The 17,560-nt window shown below is 41.2% G+C and overlaps 1 protein-coding gene across 6 annotated transcripts; it reads left to right on the top strand.

Moving 5' to 3' along the window:
* Window positions 1-6,179: 6,179 nt before the first annotated feature.
* On the top strand, window positions 6,180-17,383 carry LOC126053629 (cell adhesion molecule Dscam2-like). Of its 6 annotated transcripts, none has more exons than XM_064043748.1 (6): window positions 6,180-7,067; window positions 13,291-13,407; window positions 13,487-13,596; window positions 15,745-15,922; window positions 16,078-16,364; window positions 16,576-17,383. In XM_064043748.1, the coding sequence occupies exons 3-6, from the start codon at window positions 13,554-13,556 to the stop codon at window positions 16,875-16,877; spliced, it is 810 nt and encodes a 269-aa protein (XP_063899818.1). In that variant the 5' UTR covers window positions 6,180-7,067; window positions 13,291-13,407; window positions 13,487-13,553; the 3' UTR covers window positions 16,878-17,383. The 6 variants fall into 6 exon arrangements, with proteins under 6 accessions (XP_063899818.1, XP_063899819.1, XP_063899820.1 ...); XM_064043749.1 differs by having other exon boundaries at window positions 13,367-13,407; XM_064043750.1 differs by having other exon boundaries at window positions 6,180-7,034.
* Window positions 17,384-17,560: the final 177 nt, after the last annotated feature.

Consider the following 17,560-nt stretch of genomic DNA (forward strand, 5'->3'; position numbering starts at 1 on the left):
AATATCATTGATGTAGGTACACAAAAATAATTACAAAAACTTAAAAAATATATATACAATGAAACCTTCCTCGAGAATCATACTATCGAGTGATGAAAACCGATGTAATCTTGAAAATCGGTGTAGTAAGTAGTTTTTGATTTTATCGCGAACAGACAGACACGGTTTGCTACTTTGTCTGATAATAATGTTAAATTAAGTAAAAACAAGATAGGTACTGTAAAAATGAATAATTAGATAGCAAAGAAAAGCACCTGGCATCGAACCCGCGCGCTCGTGCTTTAACCATTACACCATCATACGTTCATGCCAATTTAATATTCCGCAATTAATATTATTCAGCGATATAATAAAATACTCCAATTTTACTGTACTAACTAAAACTGTCAGGAGCACGCACGATGCGGGATATTACTCTCTGTTTGTGTAAAGTAAATAACATCGGTTTCAGTGCAAACAGCGAACTCCTCAGACGACCAACTGTTATTATTTCGGTTAATTTTTCATGCAATTTTCATCGTGTGGCGTCCCCCGCTGCGCTATCATACAAATGTATAAGCTGTAACGATTTCTATTAAAACTTAGGTGTTTTCTTCCTTTTGGTATTCAGTACTACGATATTTTAATGAAAAGTGAGCTCAGAGATGTAGTACAATGTATGACACCAGTGTTCGTGTATCGATGCAACACGGACAGTGCCCCCCCGCCCCGCACGGCGGGGGGGTGAGCGCGGGCGGCTCATTGCTGTTGCTGATCGCTTTGTAATGCGTGCTCACAGAACCACTCAAGCGATTCATTCCTTTGTTCACTTATTTAATACAATAATTTATGATTTAATTTAATTTAATTTAATTTGTGAGTTCACATGTTTCTGTTGTTTCATATACTATTTGATGTATGAGATGAACATTACGGTTGCTGCAGTATTATCTATACTGTTTAATGGCGTATTGTGCGAGTTCAGCCCGGCCAGCTGTTGCTGATCCAACAGTAGCGAGTTTGTCAGCATTTCTCACAAAGTGCTTCAGCAATGTATGAGGGTGTCACGGCGGCTCGACGACTGCGGACGACTGTCTCGACAGGTTGCACACATTGTTCGGGTGTTTGTTCATTACATACATACTTATTGTTTTCCTTTACCTCGTTGTATACAGTGCTGCCATGAGGTTTATACGATAAATGTCGCGGTAGCAAAGTATTCATTACGTTATCATAACGTAACAAAGCTACGTGTTTATAATAAACAAAAACCGACTCCCAAAAACACTGAAAAGCAAAAAAAAACTATTCTTTGGTGCATCGGCGTAGAAGTCAGTGTCTAATGGATGTAACTAAGTTTATAACGCCACCGACTTCTAGGCCGATGCACCTAAGAATAGTTTTTTTTTTTGCTTTTCAGTGTTTTTGGGAGTCGGTTTAATTTTTTTGTAAAAAGTTTTTTATTTTTAGCTTTTCAGTGACAAGCATAGTTGTCACTATCCGCACGTCATATCCGCAGTGGAAAGTTCTCATCAATACGAACAATATAAGCCCAAACACGAGGTAGTTTACATATTCAATTGTCGAGTTCCCTCGACCTTCGCTGGTCTCCATCATCAGGTCAGCTTCAAACTTTCACTGTTGCATAGTGTTATCAGGCATACGCCTTAGTGTCAAGTTTTTACCCTACGTATGCCTACAATTTTCGATAGTTGCCTTCGATTTCTCAGGGTTTCCATCATCAGATCCTGACCTGGTGACTATGGGACCACCTGGGAGGTAAACACTATCAAACAAAAAAAAAATCGGTCGAGGCGTCTCCGAGTAATTGGTGAACATACATAAAAAAAAAAAAAGATCCCGACGAATTGAGAACCTCCTCCTTTTTGGGAAGTCGGTTAAAAACACAGTATCCCAAGTCGCCTTACTTACATTTACTTCCGCGACAGCTTCTGTTTACTCCAGTTGTTATTGTTATGTTTGCAATGATTTCGTCCACTAAGAAGCAAACGATAGTAGTTAGCCATATAACGTAGTCAACAGGTACAAGCCGAGCGGCGATGAATAGCGACCACTCGCGCACTCACTGCCCTGACTTCAGTACACTACACCACAGTATTTCATTAAAATATTGTATTTTGCACAGAACTTAAAAAAAATATGATAGTTGTATTAGCCGGTTCTGGCGCGGAGTGTGAGATGCGATGTAATGTATCGAGCACCGCGAGTGACGTCACGCGCCGGCCGCCGCGACCTGCCTCACGCCGCTGCACTGACGGCGGACATCAACGACTCATCACCCTACTTCTGTACACGACATACAGCGCGTCATCTCGCTGCCACTGAACAGTCTCCAAACCACGAAATGTATTTATTTATTCAAATATTTATTTTTTTAGTTAGAATCTTGGGGGTGTTTATTTACATGGATATTTACAATACATACTTACAATAAAAATCAAAAACTATCCTAGTAAAACAAACAACTAAAAAGCGTAAAAAAATTCGTCCCCATCGCTGTCAACTGGAAGCGTGCCCAAGAGGCTGGCAGCATTACCTCGTTGGATCGCCATGCTGATTCTTTGTCCGAGGTAATAGCCAGCCTTCTGGTCACGAGAAGCGTCAACCAGCCGCCTAGAGAGATCTTTAAATAGAATGTGGGCATTCGGACCCCACGACCCGAGGGTTTCAACCCCAAACGGTTCGAAAATATAGTTTCCGACAAGGCCACTATATTTCCGCCGCTTGAGGTTCTCCGCAGCGAGCAGCAGCACAGCACGCAGAACTTGGAAGGTGGGATGGCGCAAGAGTATCGACACAGGTTGCGTCCCATACTAAAGGACTACCCATCTTCCAAGGGAATAACGACATGCCGTCTGGTCTTTTACCGTCGTCGCGTGCCAAGCCGTTTGGTTCTAATACAGCTGGTACCCCGACGGCAACAAGAGCTCGACGTATCATGTCATTGATGTTTGCATGCCGCGCAATAAATATTTATTTGAATTCTATGTTATTTTATGTCACAATAAGTTTAAAATTAGGTACAATTATGGACCCTGTCTAAGTCGCAACAATGCTACATTGCAGTATCTACTAGGTACTCATACGAGACATGTTTTTATCACATACGTAGAGTGTACATATATTTAGGGATGTCTGTACCGCTCTCGAGAATTCTCATCAGATAGGTAACGAAGTTGTCGCGAATTTTGTATGCGGGCTGCGGGTCGTCCGCCGCGCCTTAGTGTTCTCACGGTGGTCGCACACCATTCAACGTCTCGTTAAAATTATAAAATAAAAACTCCGGAAAGCTTTATGCAAAATATAAAAACTAAGAAGAATAGTGAATGTGAGGGCGGCAGGGGCGCGCACTGTCTGCGCTCTATCATCTCGGTTTCATTTTCTTTTCATCACGGTGTGTTCACGCTCGACGGACGACGTCTCCGCGTGAGCCTCGCCCCCTCCCCCCGCCGCCCGCCGCCGCCCCGCGGACCTCCCTTGCCTTCTCGTTTTGATAACGTTTTACATTTTTTAAGTTTATTAATGCTGCAGTGAAATAAGAGACCACTCGAAGCGGACGGCTCGCCCGCTCCACCGCGACTACGCCCCGACATCGCCGCGACATCACCGCGACACTCGAGCGACACGCCACACGCCCTCTGCTTTCTTCAAATATTAATATTTATTAGATGTTTCATTAAATACGCGTATTTAGGAGCTTCATTTTATTAGTATGAATAATAGAAAACATCACGACCGGCGAATTATTGAAAAGATGGTATGACGATACACAAAAAAGTCTTGAATGAATGATGTTGATTTGCCAGAAATTTTCAAAAATTCTGCGGACAGTTTTGGGGTGATGAGGTCCTTATAACCTATAATATTCAAGCTGTTGATTTGAATCTATGCCAAATTCAAAGAGGTTGAAGTAAAATACGTAAATAATAAATTGCTATAACTGCCTCGTTGGTCTAGCTGTCGCAAGAGGTCTCAGGTTCGATGCCCGGGTCGGGCCGAAATCGCTTTGAAGGTTTTAGAAACTTTCACGAAGCAACCCGGAGCCTGGAAGTTGGTGATTGGTACACCCGTGCATCTGGAAGCACGTAATTGCACGTAATTTATGAATGACCATTGCGTATGCTTTGTGTTTGCGTTCGTGTGAGAGCGCAGCGCAGTAACGTGTGTAACTAGCTAGCACCGAGTTCAAATACGGCTGGGTATCACTGACGGATTTTCGTAAATAATAAAAAAAACCTATTGATTTGGGTCGAGAATCATTAGAATAATGACGTCCTTTTTGGCACGGATGCAAAACAACAGCTTGTATATGAAACAGCCAGTCACTTTGGAAGAGTTCAGAAATGCTTATGCGTATGGTCAGGGTTCTAGATTTATAGGATAACATCGTTGTCGGTCAACAGTGAATGTCCGCTGATACATGTTCACACAGAGATACAAAATTATACAAGATATAAAACATTACAGGAATTTAAAATAAACACATAATTTTACGACAAGAAAAAGATACAAAAGTTGAATCGGAAACAAAATAATGAGATATGTGAACCCTTCAAGCCAACCTTGAAACAAATCAAATCCCAAGAAGTTTACTTATTTAGAATTATAATTATTTGGCAAGGTGCAATACCTTGTAGCCCAAGCATTGAAATAAACTGAAAACTAGTAATGTTACAGTAACTCGTTTACTTTTAGGAACTTTTCAGCAGTTGGTGATCATCTCACATTTCTTACAGAACTCAGCTTCCCACTCAGCACAAACATTTGCGAGAATTAAAACACCATTTATGAGTCAGTCATTACAAATAACGGAAATTCTCCCTTGAAAATTAACAGCTGTCAACTGATCAAAACATTTGATACCTAACTTTATCTCTGCTTTACACATCATGTTGTAAAATTATGAAAACGAAAATTGACTTTTGTGGTTAATCACTGAATGGATTAGATTATTTTTTTCACAATTCGCCATAGAATATTATAAAGTACCTATATGATCTAGACACACGGCAGTGTGTCCGCCAAGTTCGAGCAAAAAAAGCGACACACCGGCCGTGGGTTATATTACACGAACCATTTCGTGCCAAATTCGACCCCCCTGTAACTCAAAATCTATTTTATTTACGCATATCAAATTTCTAGTATCTGTTGAGACCCCCTCACTTATCTAAAATACAAAATTTCATTAATATACCTATTGTAGGTCTTGAGATATTGACGTCAGAAAATCGCTATTTTTACTATACACTCACTGACTGACTGACTGACTGACTGACTGACTGACTCACTCACTCATCAAAAACCTAGACCACTTCCAATGGTCGTATTGACTTGAAATTTTACATGGAGGTAGGTCTTTATGTCAAGGTAAAGGGAAAAATCTGAAAATGGCCAAGTGTGAGTCGGTTTCAAAATAATGAAGGTGTTTTATACCCGGTGTAAATTTATACCCCTAAGGAACTAAAACGAACTATATTTATATAATATATCTTCGAATGGTCGTACCGATCTGAAATTCGTAACAAAAGTTTGTATTTAGTCAAAGTAAAGTAAAAATCTAAAAACGGCCAAGTGTGAATCACTTTTGAAAATAACGAAAGTGTAACTTTTATCCACGAACATAATATATGATAACATGTCATGTCAGTCAGTTGGTAAATCTAGTCCATTTAGTTAATCTAGTTCATTTCTTTGTAAGAAACATAGTGCATATTAAAAAATCTGAAAGATAGTATAAATGAGACATTTCTTTAACTAACTTCATCATAAGAACAAAATAAAATAAAAAACCTTACAAAAATAAATGAAATCCCACCCAAAACAAAAATGTGAAAGACTGCCAAGTTCGATAATATGGGAATGCTTCGCCTATAAAAGAAGTGAGATCTTAATAAGTACCAAGTTCCATACACATACCTCAGTTAAAAATAGTTACTTTTTAATGATGATTACTTGGCAAGTTTTAATAGAAAATTAAATACTTGATTCATTGCGTGTAGTAGGTTTATAACAAGGTGTGTGAAATCTTGCCAAGTAACATCATTAAAAAGTAACTATTTTTAACTGAGGTATGTGTATGGAACTTGGTACTTATTAAGATCTCACTTCTTTTATAGGCGAAGCATTCCCATATTATCGAACTTGGCAGTCTTTCACATTTTTGTTTTGGGTGGGTAGAATTTAATGTGATTAGGTACGACACATCTGATATATCCAGATGTTTTTGGCCTATGCCATGTTGAACGAGTATTTGTCAAAAATAATAAATTATCATGTATTTTTTAACAAGACGAAAATAGCTTAGCAGCGTATAGAAGCTTGCTTCGTAGCTGCTGGCGTAGCATAGCAGCGTCGTAGCTGCTGGCGTAGCATGGCAGCGTCGTAGCTGCTGGCGTAGCATGGCAGCGTCGTAGCAGCGTAGCGTGCCAACAAATAGTTTGATCGGCAATTAGTGTGAGCGGGGCGGTGGAGACAAAGGATTAATGAAATCATTGAGCAGGCAATATCATGTCACAATTGGTAGGTAACTACGCGCGGCGTGCTCGCCGAGCGCCTCACCGGCCGCGCTCGCCAGTCGACGCTCGGGAGCCGGCGGCGCGGACGTGTCGTGCGGCGCTCTCGCGGTGCTCTTCGCGGCAACTACTTCACGTGCGTCGAGTTTATCCTGTGTTCATCCAGTGTGTGCTGCTATTCATTATTGCATTACTAATCTACATTAACATATTTAAACTAACTAAACATGGAGTTTACGTCATCATCTCAGTGAAAAAGTTTATTGTAGCCCAAAAATATTGTGAAGTTATTCTTAAATCTGTTGCTCTTGTTTTTTAACACGCTTATTTATAATCGCACATCACTTTAGTAACAGTGAATTTAATATTTTAAAAAGTGCAGTGAAATCAGTTTATCAGGCAGTTGCTTGAATGAGACTCACAGTGATGTTACAACATATATCTGTCATTCACAAGTTTAAGTTGAGGTGTGCGAGCATCAGGTCGGCGTGCTGACTTGCTGAGCGAGTGTCACGCTCCGGGGTAGGCTTCAATCTTGAATCATGAATTCATAGGGTATGCACAAGAAAATACGTACCTAGTTTAAGATTTCAGCATACATAGGGATGGACAGACGACGACACCGACTTTGCTTTATACTATACCAGCGACCCGCTCCGACTTCGCACGGGATGACGGGATAGCAGTATTTCCCCACTATGTTATTATGCATATAAGCCTTCCTCTTTAATTACTCCATCTATTAAAAAACAGCACGAAAACTGGTTGCGTAGTTTTGAAGATTTAAGCGTACAAAGGGACAATGGGACAGAAAAACCGGCCAAGTGCGAGTCGGACTCGCGGACGAGGGGTTCCGTACCATTATTTATAAAACGGACAAAAAAAAAACACATTTTTTGTATGGGAGCCCTAAAATATGTATTTAATTCTAGTTTTCAGTATTTGTTGTTATAGCGGCAACAGAAATATATCACCTGTGACAGCTCTCTAACTATCACGGTTCATGAGATACAGCCTGCTGACAGACAGACGGACAGACGGACGGATGGACGGACAGAGGAGCGAAAACAATAGGGTCCCGGTTTACCCTTTGGGTACGGAACCCTAAAAATCGACTTTGCTATTAACTATGTAGTCATAGTGATGATTCTTGACTTTCGACTATAAAAGTCAATAACATAAATCATAATAGTTAAGTAAGTAGGTACATAACTTAAAAATAAAGATAATATCAAAATTTCTAAAAACTTAAAGTATAATATAATGTTAGATATGAATCCTCCTTGCTACCAACCTGGCCTGACCGGGCTGGTATAGAAGAAGAAGTTATGACGGATAGAAGGATGACGGACGTTGAAGATGTCACATTGTGATCTTATAATTAATTATCAATATTGTATTTGCTATTCAAAGTTGGCTTCTGCTAAATCCTTTGTAAGAAATAAACCTTACCAGGTTAAATGTTTATAGACGTGTGTTATTCATTTTCAAGTACCACTTCTGATCTGACCTCTAAGAATAATAACAATAGGGTCCCGCCTATTGTTTTCGCTCCTCTGTCCGTCCGTCCGTCTGTCTGTCACCAGGCTGTATCTCATGAACCGTGATAGTTAGAGAGTTGAAATTTTCACAGATGATAGATTTCTGTTGCCGCTATAACAACAAATACTGAAAACTATAATATAATAATATATGTCGAGGGGCTCTCATACAACAAACGTGATTTTTTTGCTCATTTTTGCTCGATATCCATAAATATATATAGAATACTAGCTGTTGCCCGCGACTTCGTCTGCGTGGGCAATATAGAATTTTATATAGCCTATGGAATGTCACTATCACAAAGGATCACCAAAGTAAAGAATGTTCTCGCGCACGAAGCCACAAATATAGAAGGATGCACTCATAGATATCGTAACTCGTAACACGTGCTCTGAAATGCGACAGGATGGATTGACATATTAGTTGGTTGTCAAAAATTAATAATGTTATTCATTTTCAAGTACCACTTCTGATCTGACCTCTAAGATCAGAAGTGGGATCGCCACGCGTACTTTACCCTTTGCCATCTGATTCCAATAATGATTTATTTTATTCATGAAATTACATCTCAACCGTAAATAAGTTTTATTTCTTACACTCGAGAGTATTCTGAAGAAAAAGTATGAACTAGTTATAGTTCCGATACCGTTGCGATTCTATGAATGATCCTCATGTGCTGTGAAACAACCACGATATAACCGACAGCACATTGGAAGCCACAACATCAACATTATGGCAAAGAACTGGTCAAAGTCTTGACTAGAAATTGCGAGAGGAAAAGTGACAGCTGCTGTGTCTTGTTTGTAAAACAAAAAGCGATCGAATGCTGGAGATACTGAAGATAGCCCACCAGCTGGAACAGTCTCAGTTCGATCTTACGAAGATTCCTTTCAGCAGCAGATTTGTGTTTTAGAGTGAACCTCTTCTCTTGGATTTCTTTTTCAGGATGTGTAAAGCACTGAAGCTCGAAGACAGTGGCCCTGAAAAGCCATGTTGAAGTTTTACAAGTTGCACATAATAAATTTATGATCAATATTTTATGATTTGAACAGTTTTTAATTATGAATTTTGCAGATAGGGCTGAAACTTTTCAACTTATCATAGTACGAGGTATAAGTATGTCTGGCGAAGAAGCGCTGTATCGTGTCCCTACCTTTTGTCACGCTTTTAGAAAATGATTTCAACATAAAGGCCTAAAACTGGCAACTGTTAAAACAAATTGAATATTCTGTGCGATGCATGATTTGCTGTACTAAAAATTGTGTTGAAAGAAGAGTATCGGTGTTGTTTTCATTATTCTTGGATACATTTTAAGAAATAATGGGAAATAATTTCTACTTATAATAACAAGGCCGCTTGTAGCTACAAAAAAATATCACCGGTTTCCATGGTGACATATCAAAGTTGTTATCCAGTTATTGTGTTTTTATGTTTCATGTGGTACATTTGTCTTATGGCGAGAATAGTAGGTATCTAATACGTGAGCTGGGAACATGTATCCTGTCTGTCGAGTGGAGCAGCTCATCAACATATCGCGAGGTCGCTCGTGCGTTTCGTGTGGAAGGAACCTCTACTCCTGTCTCGCTGTGGTGTCACATAATGTGATTCCCTGCTGTTATCATAAAGCGCAAAGGCCTAGCGCTGTTTGCAGAGATATTACAAGAAGCATGGAGTGATAATGCCTGGTGAGATCAATCCAGTTCTTATGTATCCCATCATGACCTTTTACCATTATTTTATAAAAGATGATTAAAACTGCATACGTGTCAATTTTAACCTTTGATCACTTATGTTTGTTGGCACTTGATATGAGTAATGATGATATTTTGGATTACTATTTTGATTTTATGTGTCAAAGTTATGTGTGTCGTGCAGCTATTGGCTTATTTAGCCATAAAAGAAAGTGATTGCGGCACTAATAACCGCATAGACAAGCACTGCCACAATCGTCTGACCAAGATGCTATGTGGCCAATGATGATGATGATGATGTCAAAGTTATAATTAAGTCATGGATTTATTTCTTTGGAAACTTAGATCCTTCAAATGAATGGTCAGCAGTGGCCGAGCGAAATGTGACCTCCTTGGCTTTCTTTGAGAGCTGCAAGGCAATTTGACAATGACAAGGACTTTGAGGACGTTCGAATGTACATGAGTCTTTGTGTGCGTGCCATGAAAGGGTGCATGAATATTGATGTGTTGATCTAATTGACCTACTTTCAATGACTGATTTTGACCTTGACTGTAATTTTAGCTTGGAAATGGTCTTTTCCTTGATTTTGACTTTGACATACTGATGGTGCTAGTTGTCTAGACCACTTTGAGAGAACATACGACGGTATGGGTCTCTGTTCCACGTCTTCATAGTATGCTACCTATAGCTTATATGCGTGCCTATGCTATGAGCGTGTGTAATGACAAGCAAACTGGGAGCCTCTGTCACCGAGAACATACGGACGCATGGGTCTCTGTTTCACATCGTCATAGTATGCAACCTATAGCCTAAATGCGTGCCTATGCTATGAATTTGTGAAATGACATGCAACATTTTTTTTGTTACCCTTCCTTTTCTCCTGCTTCAGACTTATACACAAAAACGACTACTACGAGTAAATTACTAATACCTTGCTTAACATGTTTCAGATCATGAGCAACATGTCGGTGATCAGCTTATGGGGAGTTGATCTGATGCTGAAGAGGCGAATAATACTGCTGGCGAGGACGCCGCAGGGTCAGGAACGGCCGTGTTAGATATGAATCCTCCTTGCTACCAACCTGGCCTGACCGGGCTGGTATAGAAGAAGAAGTTATGACGGATAGAAGGATGACGGACGTTGAAGATGTCACATTGTGATCTTATAATTAATTATCAATATTGTATTTGCTATTCAAAGTTGGCTTCTGCTAAATCCTTTGTAAGAAATAAACCTTACCAGGTTAAATGTTTATAGACGTGTGTTATTCATTTTCAAGTACCACTTCTGATCTGACCTCTAAGAATAATAACAATAGGGTCCCGCCTATTGTTTTCGCTCCTCTGTCCGTCCGTCCGTCTGTCTGTCACCAGGCTGTATCTCATGAACCGTGATAGTTAGAGAGTTGAAATTTTCACAGATGATAGATTTCTGTTGCCGCTATAACAACAAATACTGAAAACTATAATATAATAATATATGTCGAGGGGCTCTCATACAACAAACGTGATTTTTTTGCTCATTTTTGCTCGATATCCATAAATATATATAGAATACTAGCTGTTGCCCGCGACTTCGTCTGCGTGGGCAATATAGAATTTTATATAGCCTATGGAATGTCACTATCACAAAGGATCACCAAAGTAAAGAATGTTCTCGCGCACGAAGCCACAAATATAGAAGGATGCACTCATAGATATCGTAACTCGTAACACGTGCTCTGAAATGCGACAGGATGGATTGACATATTAGTTGGTTGTCAAATCTAATGTCAAATATTATGATTGCGTTCAGAAATTTAACTTAAGATTTATAATTTAATTTCTGACAAAACTGAAGATTTATCTTTCGATTTCTATATAGTCTTATTAAAAAAATAATCGGACAGATTAACAACTGAAGTTGGTTAAAATTGAGTTTCTCGAAGCCGACCACTATCTATGTACTATGTATTTTGAGACTATGCAATTTTGTCGCGTTTGTTGAGTTTCAGAACGCGATATTAGATCCTCCAACGCGCACGCGAATTTGAACTTTATAAAGCGGTAATAAATTACAAATTGACTCTCCATTTTATTTAGAAAACGTTTGTATGGGAAATAGAAAAATGCTGTTTTGAAGATTTTCCCGGCAATTATTAGAATTTTTCTCACCTTTTAAACCTTCCCTGGATCTCTACAAACATTTTAAAACCAAAATCAGCTCAATCGGCCCAGCCGTTCTCGAGTTTTAGCGAGACTAACGAACAGCAATTCATTTTTATATATATAGAGATATATAGAGATTAGTTTGTATAGCACGGAACCCTACGTGCGCGAGTCCGACTCGCACTTGGCCGGTTTTTTTTACTGTTAGTTCACGCCCGGCTTTACCTTATATGTCATACGTTACCATTATATCTATTGGTAAAGCGTGTGTTTTTCGCATCTCGTAGTACATTTGCTGCGGACTGCTACGGAAGCTACGAGCGCTACGACGCTACGTAGCACGTGTAGCCGCCGGAGGCGCTCGGTGCTGAACGTAACAACAGACTGATACTTACTACACTGCCGAGCTACGCCTGATTGTTGTGTGCTTTCTTATAACGTCGTACATTCCCGAACCACTCTGTGGTACTCGTGTCACACAGTTCTAAAATGTTACCACTACACAAACACTAAATTCTTGCTATGAATTCCGTCACTGTTATCTATCGCATAAAAAATGAAAACTTACAGCTCGACTACGGTAACTAGTCTCGCCGCTTCCAAAACCACCGACCAAATGCAATAACCATCTCGGCCAATCAAACGATTTTTTAATGCTTTTAGTTTTAGCTTCTGTACAAGAATAGTTCTTAATGTAAATATTTTTATGGACTAAATAAAAAATATTGAATGAAACGACTAATAAATGACCTAATCAGGTTAAGAGAACACTGCAAACTTTTAGTCAGCCGATAGTTTGTTTGAGCTCATAATCTAGATGGATGATGATAATATAATCGGTCACGGAGGCTGCTGTTATCGTTTAGAGTTAGCCAACTGCGAAGGGCATGTTATAGTGCACAAGCATGTGCACGAACACAAGTGCAACACCGGAGAGAGATCAGACTCCGGGAAACTTAGTGAAAGTTTCTGAAACCCACAAAGCGAATGCGGGCCGGTGCACGACCCGGAAATCAAACCCGATCCCTCATGTACAGCAGCCACGCTATGCGACAGCTAGACATACATTATAAATATCAGGTTGTTTTAGCATCAGCACCTGCAACACAAGCCAATAAATAAGTTTATCATGGGGCTAACCGACCGTGTGTGCAAGATATATTATTATTATTTCTCGTTACTTTTTAAATACCTCACATCTATACGTGGGTGAAATTGGCACGGGCCGAAGCCAGGTACGGTTAAGTAGAATTAATTGTTGTTATTAAGTATTTAATCATGTTCGGGTTAATCTGCATGTGTTTACAACAGCTTTTTTCTGGAATAGAATAGAATAGAACCTATAAATAGATATAAGTAGACAGACTAATTATCAATAACTTAGGCTATTGTACAGGTTGTTTGGGATGACTCCTGCTAGATATTTTGCTGGATAGTATGATAGAATTGTCTTGACATGGGTAATATTCCAGTGTGTTAGTATCAAGAGGGCAACAGGGACATGAGCGGCTGAAGAGGTTACCTCGGTGGACTTTAAACGCAGATCACGCGCTCCGTGTGCGCACACTCGCCACTTATGTGTGACTTGTCGGAAGGTTGGAAAGCCGGCGCGGGCGCGGGTCGCGGTGTGCGGGGCGCGGGGCGCGGGCGGGGGGAGACATGCCGCCGCTGCTGCCGCTGCTGCTGGCGCTGCTCGTGCCGCGTGAGTATCCCGCACTGGCGCACCTGTGTACTTGTCGCATCATTTCCTAACACATACAGTCGTGGTCACATAATTAAAGACACCCCCCAACTCGAAGTGAAATAAATAGTTATGGTACTGACATGAGCTTAAGCACGGTATAAAATGTAATGTAATTTATTATTAGAACAAACATTACATTGTGTTCTTCAAATTAAGTACAAAAAATATTTACTTTCTTTAATACTTTCAGTCAGCTAATTAAAGACAGTTAAAGCCCAGTTAAGAAAAAAAAGCGAAAGATAGAAATAGTTGCCATACTTTTTTTTAGAAGTGGGTAAATACTTATGAAAACTCGAATTAGGTAATGATTTAGGTTTCTTTCATTAAAATTTTTCATTTTAGTCCTATCAATAAGACTAGAACAAAAATTCTGGTAAGTAAAATGTTTTAGGCTTTTTTATATTATATTTTAACATGCGGTACCACTTGATCTGTAGTAAGGACATGGTAATAAATTTATTATTAAAGATTCCTTATCAATGGCACTAAAAAAGGCATGGTTTGAGAACAAGTCAAAACCGACCCCAAGGAAAACTTGTCCGCAAACAGACTTTAAGGCGGTGCTATAGGCAAATAGTGAACCATTTACATGATTCGGTACTGGCTTTTTTGGGAGTCATCTGATGCTAAAAGGACGACAATTGTGTCTGCAGAACTTTTAGACTACAACCGGGTCGGGAAAAGCTGTAAGGCATGGGTATCGGAAGATGTTACTTTTGGAATAGCACCGCGTGTCCATACTGTAGTTGGCTATTTCTATCAAATGTGAAAGGTGCAGTGAACAAGTGTTCAAAAATGATTTTTTTTGATTTTGACTTTGACTTTGACTTTATCGGAAGATGTTACTTTTGGAATAGCACCGCGTGTCCTTACTGTAGTTGGCTATTTCTATCAAATGTGAAAGGTGCAGTGAACAAGTGTTCAAAAATGATTTTTTTTCTCATTAAACAAAGGGATACGAATAATTCTAAAATAATGTATCGAAATTAGTCGCCTCCAAAACATGAGATGGAACCAAAGTACCTACACTAAAAAGTTCTCAAACATAGGAGGCGAAAAAGTAATAGTGTGGGGCTTCTCTCTACTACTTGGTGTGGTGATCCTTTAGAAAGATATTATTAAAAATAGGCGAATTCAAGTACTATAATATTTTAGAAATAGCATGTTGTTATATGCTAAGCATAATTTACCGGTCCTTAGCGCTTTCCAAATTAGAAAAGTTCTGAAAAACACTGTAAGAGTAGTAAAAAGGACTCTTTGATCGAGCAATTTAACTTATGACGGTTTTGGTTTGGCCCATCGCAAATTTAATAGAAAAAAAACTGGTGATCGGCCAGAAAACACAATGGCGATAAGTCATACATGAAACATTGATCAATTTTACACAGATAGCATGGAAGAAAATTCCCGTAGCGACTTAAAACAAAACTGACCGCTTGCACGCTTAGGGATGTCGTGCTGTCATTGAGGTAAAAGGAAATAAACCGAATATTAGTACTCATTAGTATGCTTCGTTATAGTGTAGGGAATGTTGTTTATAGAAAATTACCATCAATAATATTAATAATTTGCATTTCTTCCTCTGAGCAAATGGAGTGTCTTTAATTAGTTGACCACGACTGTATATATTTATGTAGTTTAGGCAGCAATCGAGCGATACCACTAATTCAACACGTTCCTCGCTAGCCGAATGATCCCTGACTGCGAAATGTTTAATATCATCTGAGATGACAATAAAAGCAATGGTTACTCAATCTAACTGTAAAAGTAAACAAATACTATAAGCAAGAAGCAACCAACTCAACTGAATTACACATTTGAGGACAATTCTGTGAGAGGACAGCGACGCAACTTTCACAAAGTAGCGGCGGCCGCGCGCCCGCTCGCTCCCGCCGACAAACGGCCACTTTTTTTAGGTCAAACGGTTTTAAAACTGAAGTTGCGCTGTTAGACTTTTAAGTGGCTTAAAGTTAGTCTTTGTTTGTGTGCGGAATCCCACCGCGGGCTCTCAAACTCGTATCTTGGAATAAATTCGTAATTGTTCTCAGAAGAAATCGCATAAAAATACGTAGGTCGTGAGGTACGAGTGATAACACAATGGCGTAGGTTTGCGCGCGGAGCTGACGATGCGCGCGCCGGTGCTGGTGCGCGAGCCGCCGCCGCGCGTGACGTACGCGGCGCGCGCCGGCGTGCGGCTCACGTGCGCCGCGCGCGCAGACCCGCCGCCCGACATCACGTGGCTCGCCGACGACGGCGCCGTGCTGCGGGACCTGCCGCCGCACAGGTGCGCACACACCAATTACTATCTCACGTCTCACCTTGTAGACTTTGGTTCTTAATTCCAGCTAAAAATCTAAATCTTAAACTTTAATAGTATTAATTTATAGAAAAGCATGTAAACTGTCATATGAGTAGGAAAGATATTCGGTGTGGATACAGGCGCATATACAACAACGGCACGCTGGAGATATTGGCGACGAGCGCGCACGCGGCGGCGGCGCAGACGACGGTGCGGTGCCGCGCCGCCAACGCGCACGGCGTGACACTGTCGCGCGACGTGACGCTGGTGCCGGTGGGCGAGGCGGCGTGGGAGGCGGCGGCGCGCGCGGCGGACGCGGCGGCGGGCGCGGTGGCGGCCGTGCACTGCGGCGCCGCCGACCCGCTGGTGCGCGCCGAGCTCTGGTACCGCGGCGACGCGCTGCTGCACCTCGACCCGCCCGCGCCAGGTACCTATCACTTCATAAAACAAATTATTGACTCTCTAACGAAAACCACCTCAATAGCCAAGAAGAGAGCTGGTTGACCGCGGCCATCATTGTATCTCTGCCGGAAGTCTTTGTTGTGTAATTAGATGACGACGTGCGCGCCAGCTAAGTGTAACATATGTAGACACAAACATGTATAGCAGTGGTAGTGTGAGTGTGGGTGTGTGTACAGAGTCGCGCTACCTGGTGGCGGGCAACACGCTGCTGATCCGCGAGGCGGGCGCGGCGGACGCGGGCGCGTACAGCTGCCTGGCGCGCCACGCGCTGACCGGCGCGGCCCGGCGCGCGCGCCCCGCCACGCTGTCGGTGCGCGGCGCGGGCCCCGCGTCGGCGCCGCGCCTGCTGGCCGCGCCCGCCGAGCTCAGCGTGCCGGCCGGCCAGCTCGTGTGTCTGCCGTGCGTCGCCTCCGACCACCCCCCGCCGCAGTACACGTACGCATTGTCTATCATGTTAATACATGACCAAAACGCTTAAGCTCTTCACTAAGTTAATATCACGTATGCTGCTACTACTTCTTCTTTCTTTCTCCTGCCCTGTTCCCAAATTTTACTTGGGGTCGGCGCAATATGTCATTTTCTTCCATTTTCCCCTGTCACTCGTCATACTGACACTCACTCCCTTCCTATTCATATCATCTTACAGGCAATCCATCCATCTTTTCTTAGGTCTTCCTCTTCCTCTCCATCCATCTACAGCTGCTACTACTTCTAATGGCTTAATAAGTTTTTAGATAATATGTTTTGCACCCTGTATTCGGTTTTATCTGCTAGGTTAGGATTCTTTTATTAATTAATCTTCTTCGGTTTTATCTAAGTACATAGTTATATTTAGTTTCTTTTATTTCATCATCATCATCACCCGAGCCTTTACCCAATTGTTGGGGTCGGCTTCCAGTCTAGCCGGATTCAGTTGAGTACCAGTGTTTAACAAGGAGCTACTGCCTATCTGACCTCCTCAACCCAAGTACTCCGGCAACCCAATACCCCTTGGTTAGACTGGTGTCAGACTTACTGGCTTCTGACTACCCGTAACGACTGCCAAGGATGTTCAATGACAGCCGGGACCAACAGTTTAACGTGAAATCCGAAACACAGCCATTGGTGTCAAGATATACTTAGAATGTATGTACATAAAAACTTAGAAAAATTGCATTGGTA

This window comes from Helicoverpa armigera, chromosome 3 (assembly GCF_030705265.1).
Source record: "Helicoverpa armigera isolate CAAS_96S chromosome 3, ASM3070526v1, whole genome shotgun sequence".
Lineage (NCBI taxonomy): Eukaryota > Metazoa > Arthropoda > Insecta > Lepidoptera > Noctuidae > Helicoverpa > Helicoverpa armigera.

Bases quoted from the DNA above. Each gene is read 5' to 3' on its own strand.
- LOC126053629 (XM_064043748.1), top strand. From the start codon at position 13,554: ATGCCGCCGCTGCTGCCGCTGCTGCTGGCGCTGCTCGTGCCGC. The intron at 13,597-15,744 runs GTGAGTATCCCG...ACAATGGCGTAG, and splicing joins GCTGGCGCTGCTCGTGCCGC to GTTTGCGCGCGGAGCTGACG. The intron at 16,365-16,575 runs GTACCTATCACT...GTGTGTGTACAG, and splicing joins CCTCGACCCGCCCGCGCCAG to AGTCGCGCTACCTGGTGGCG.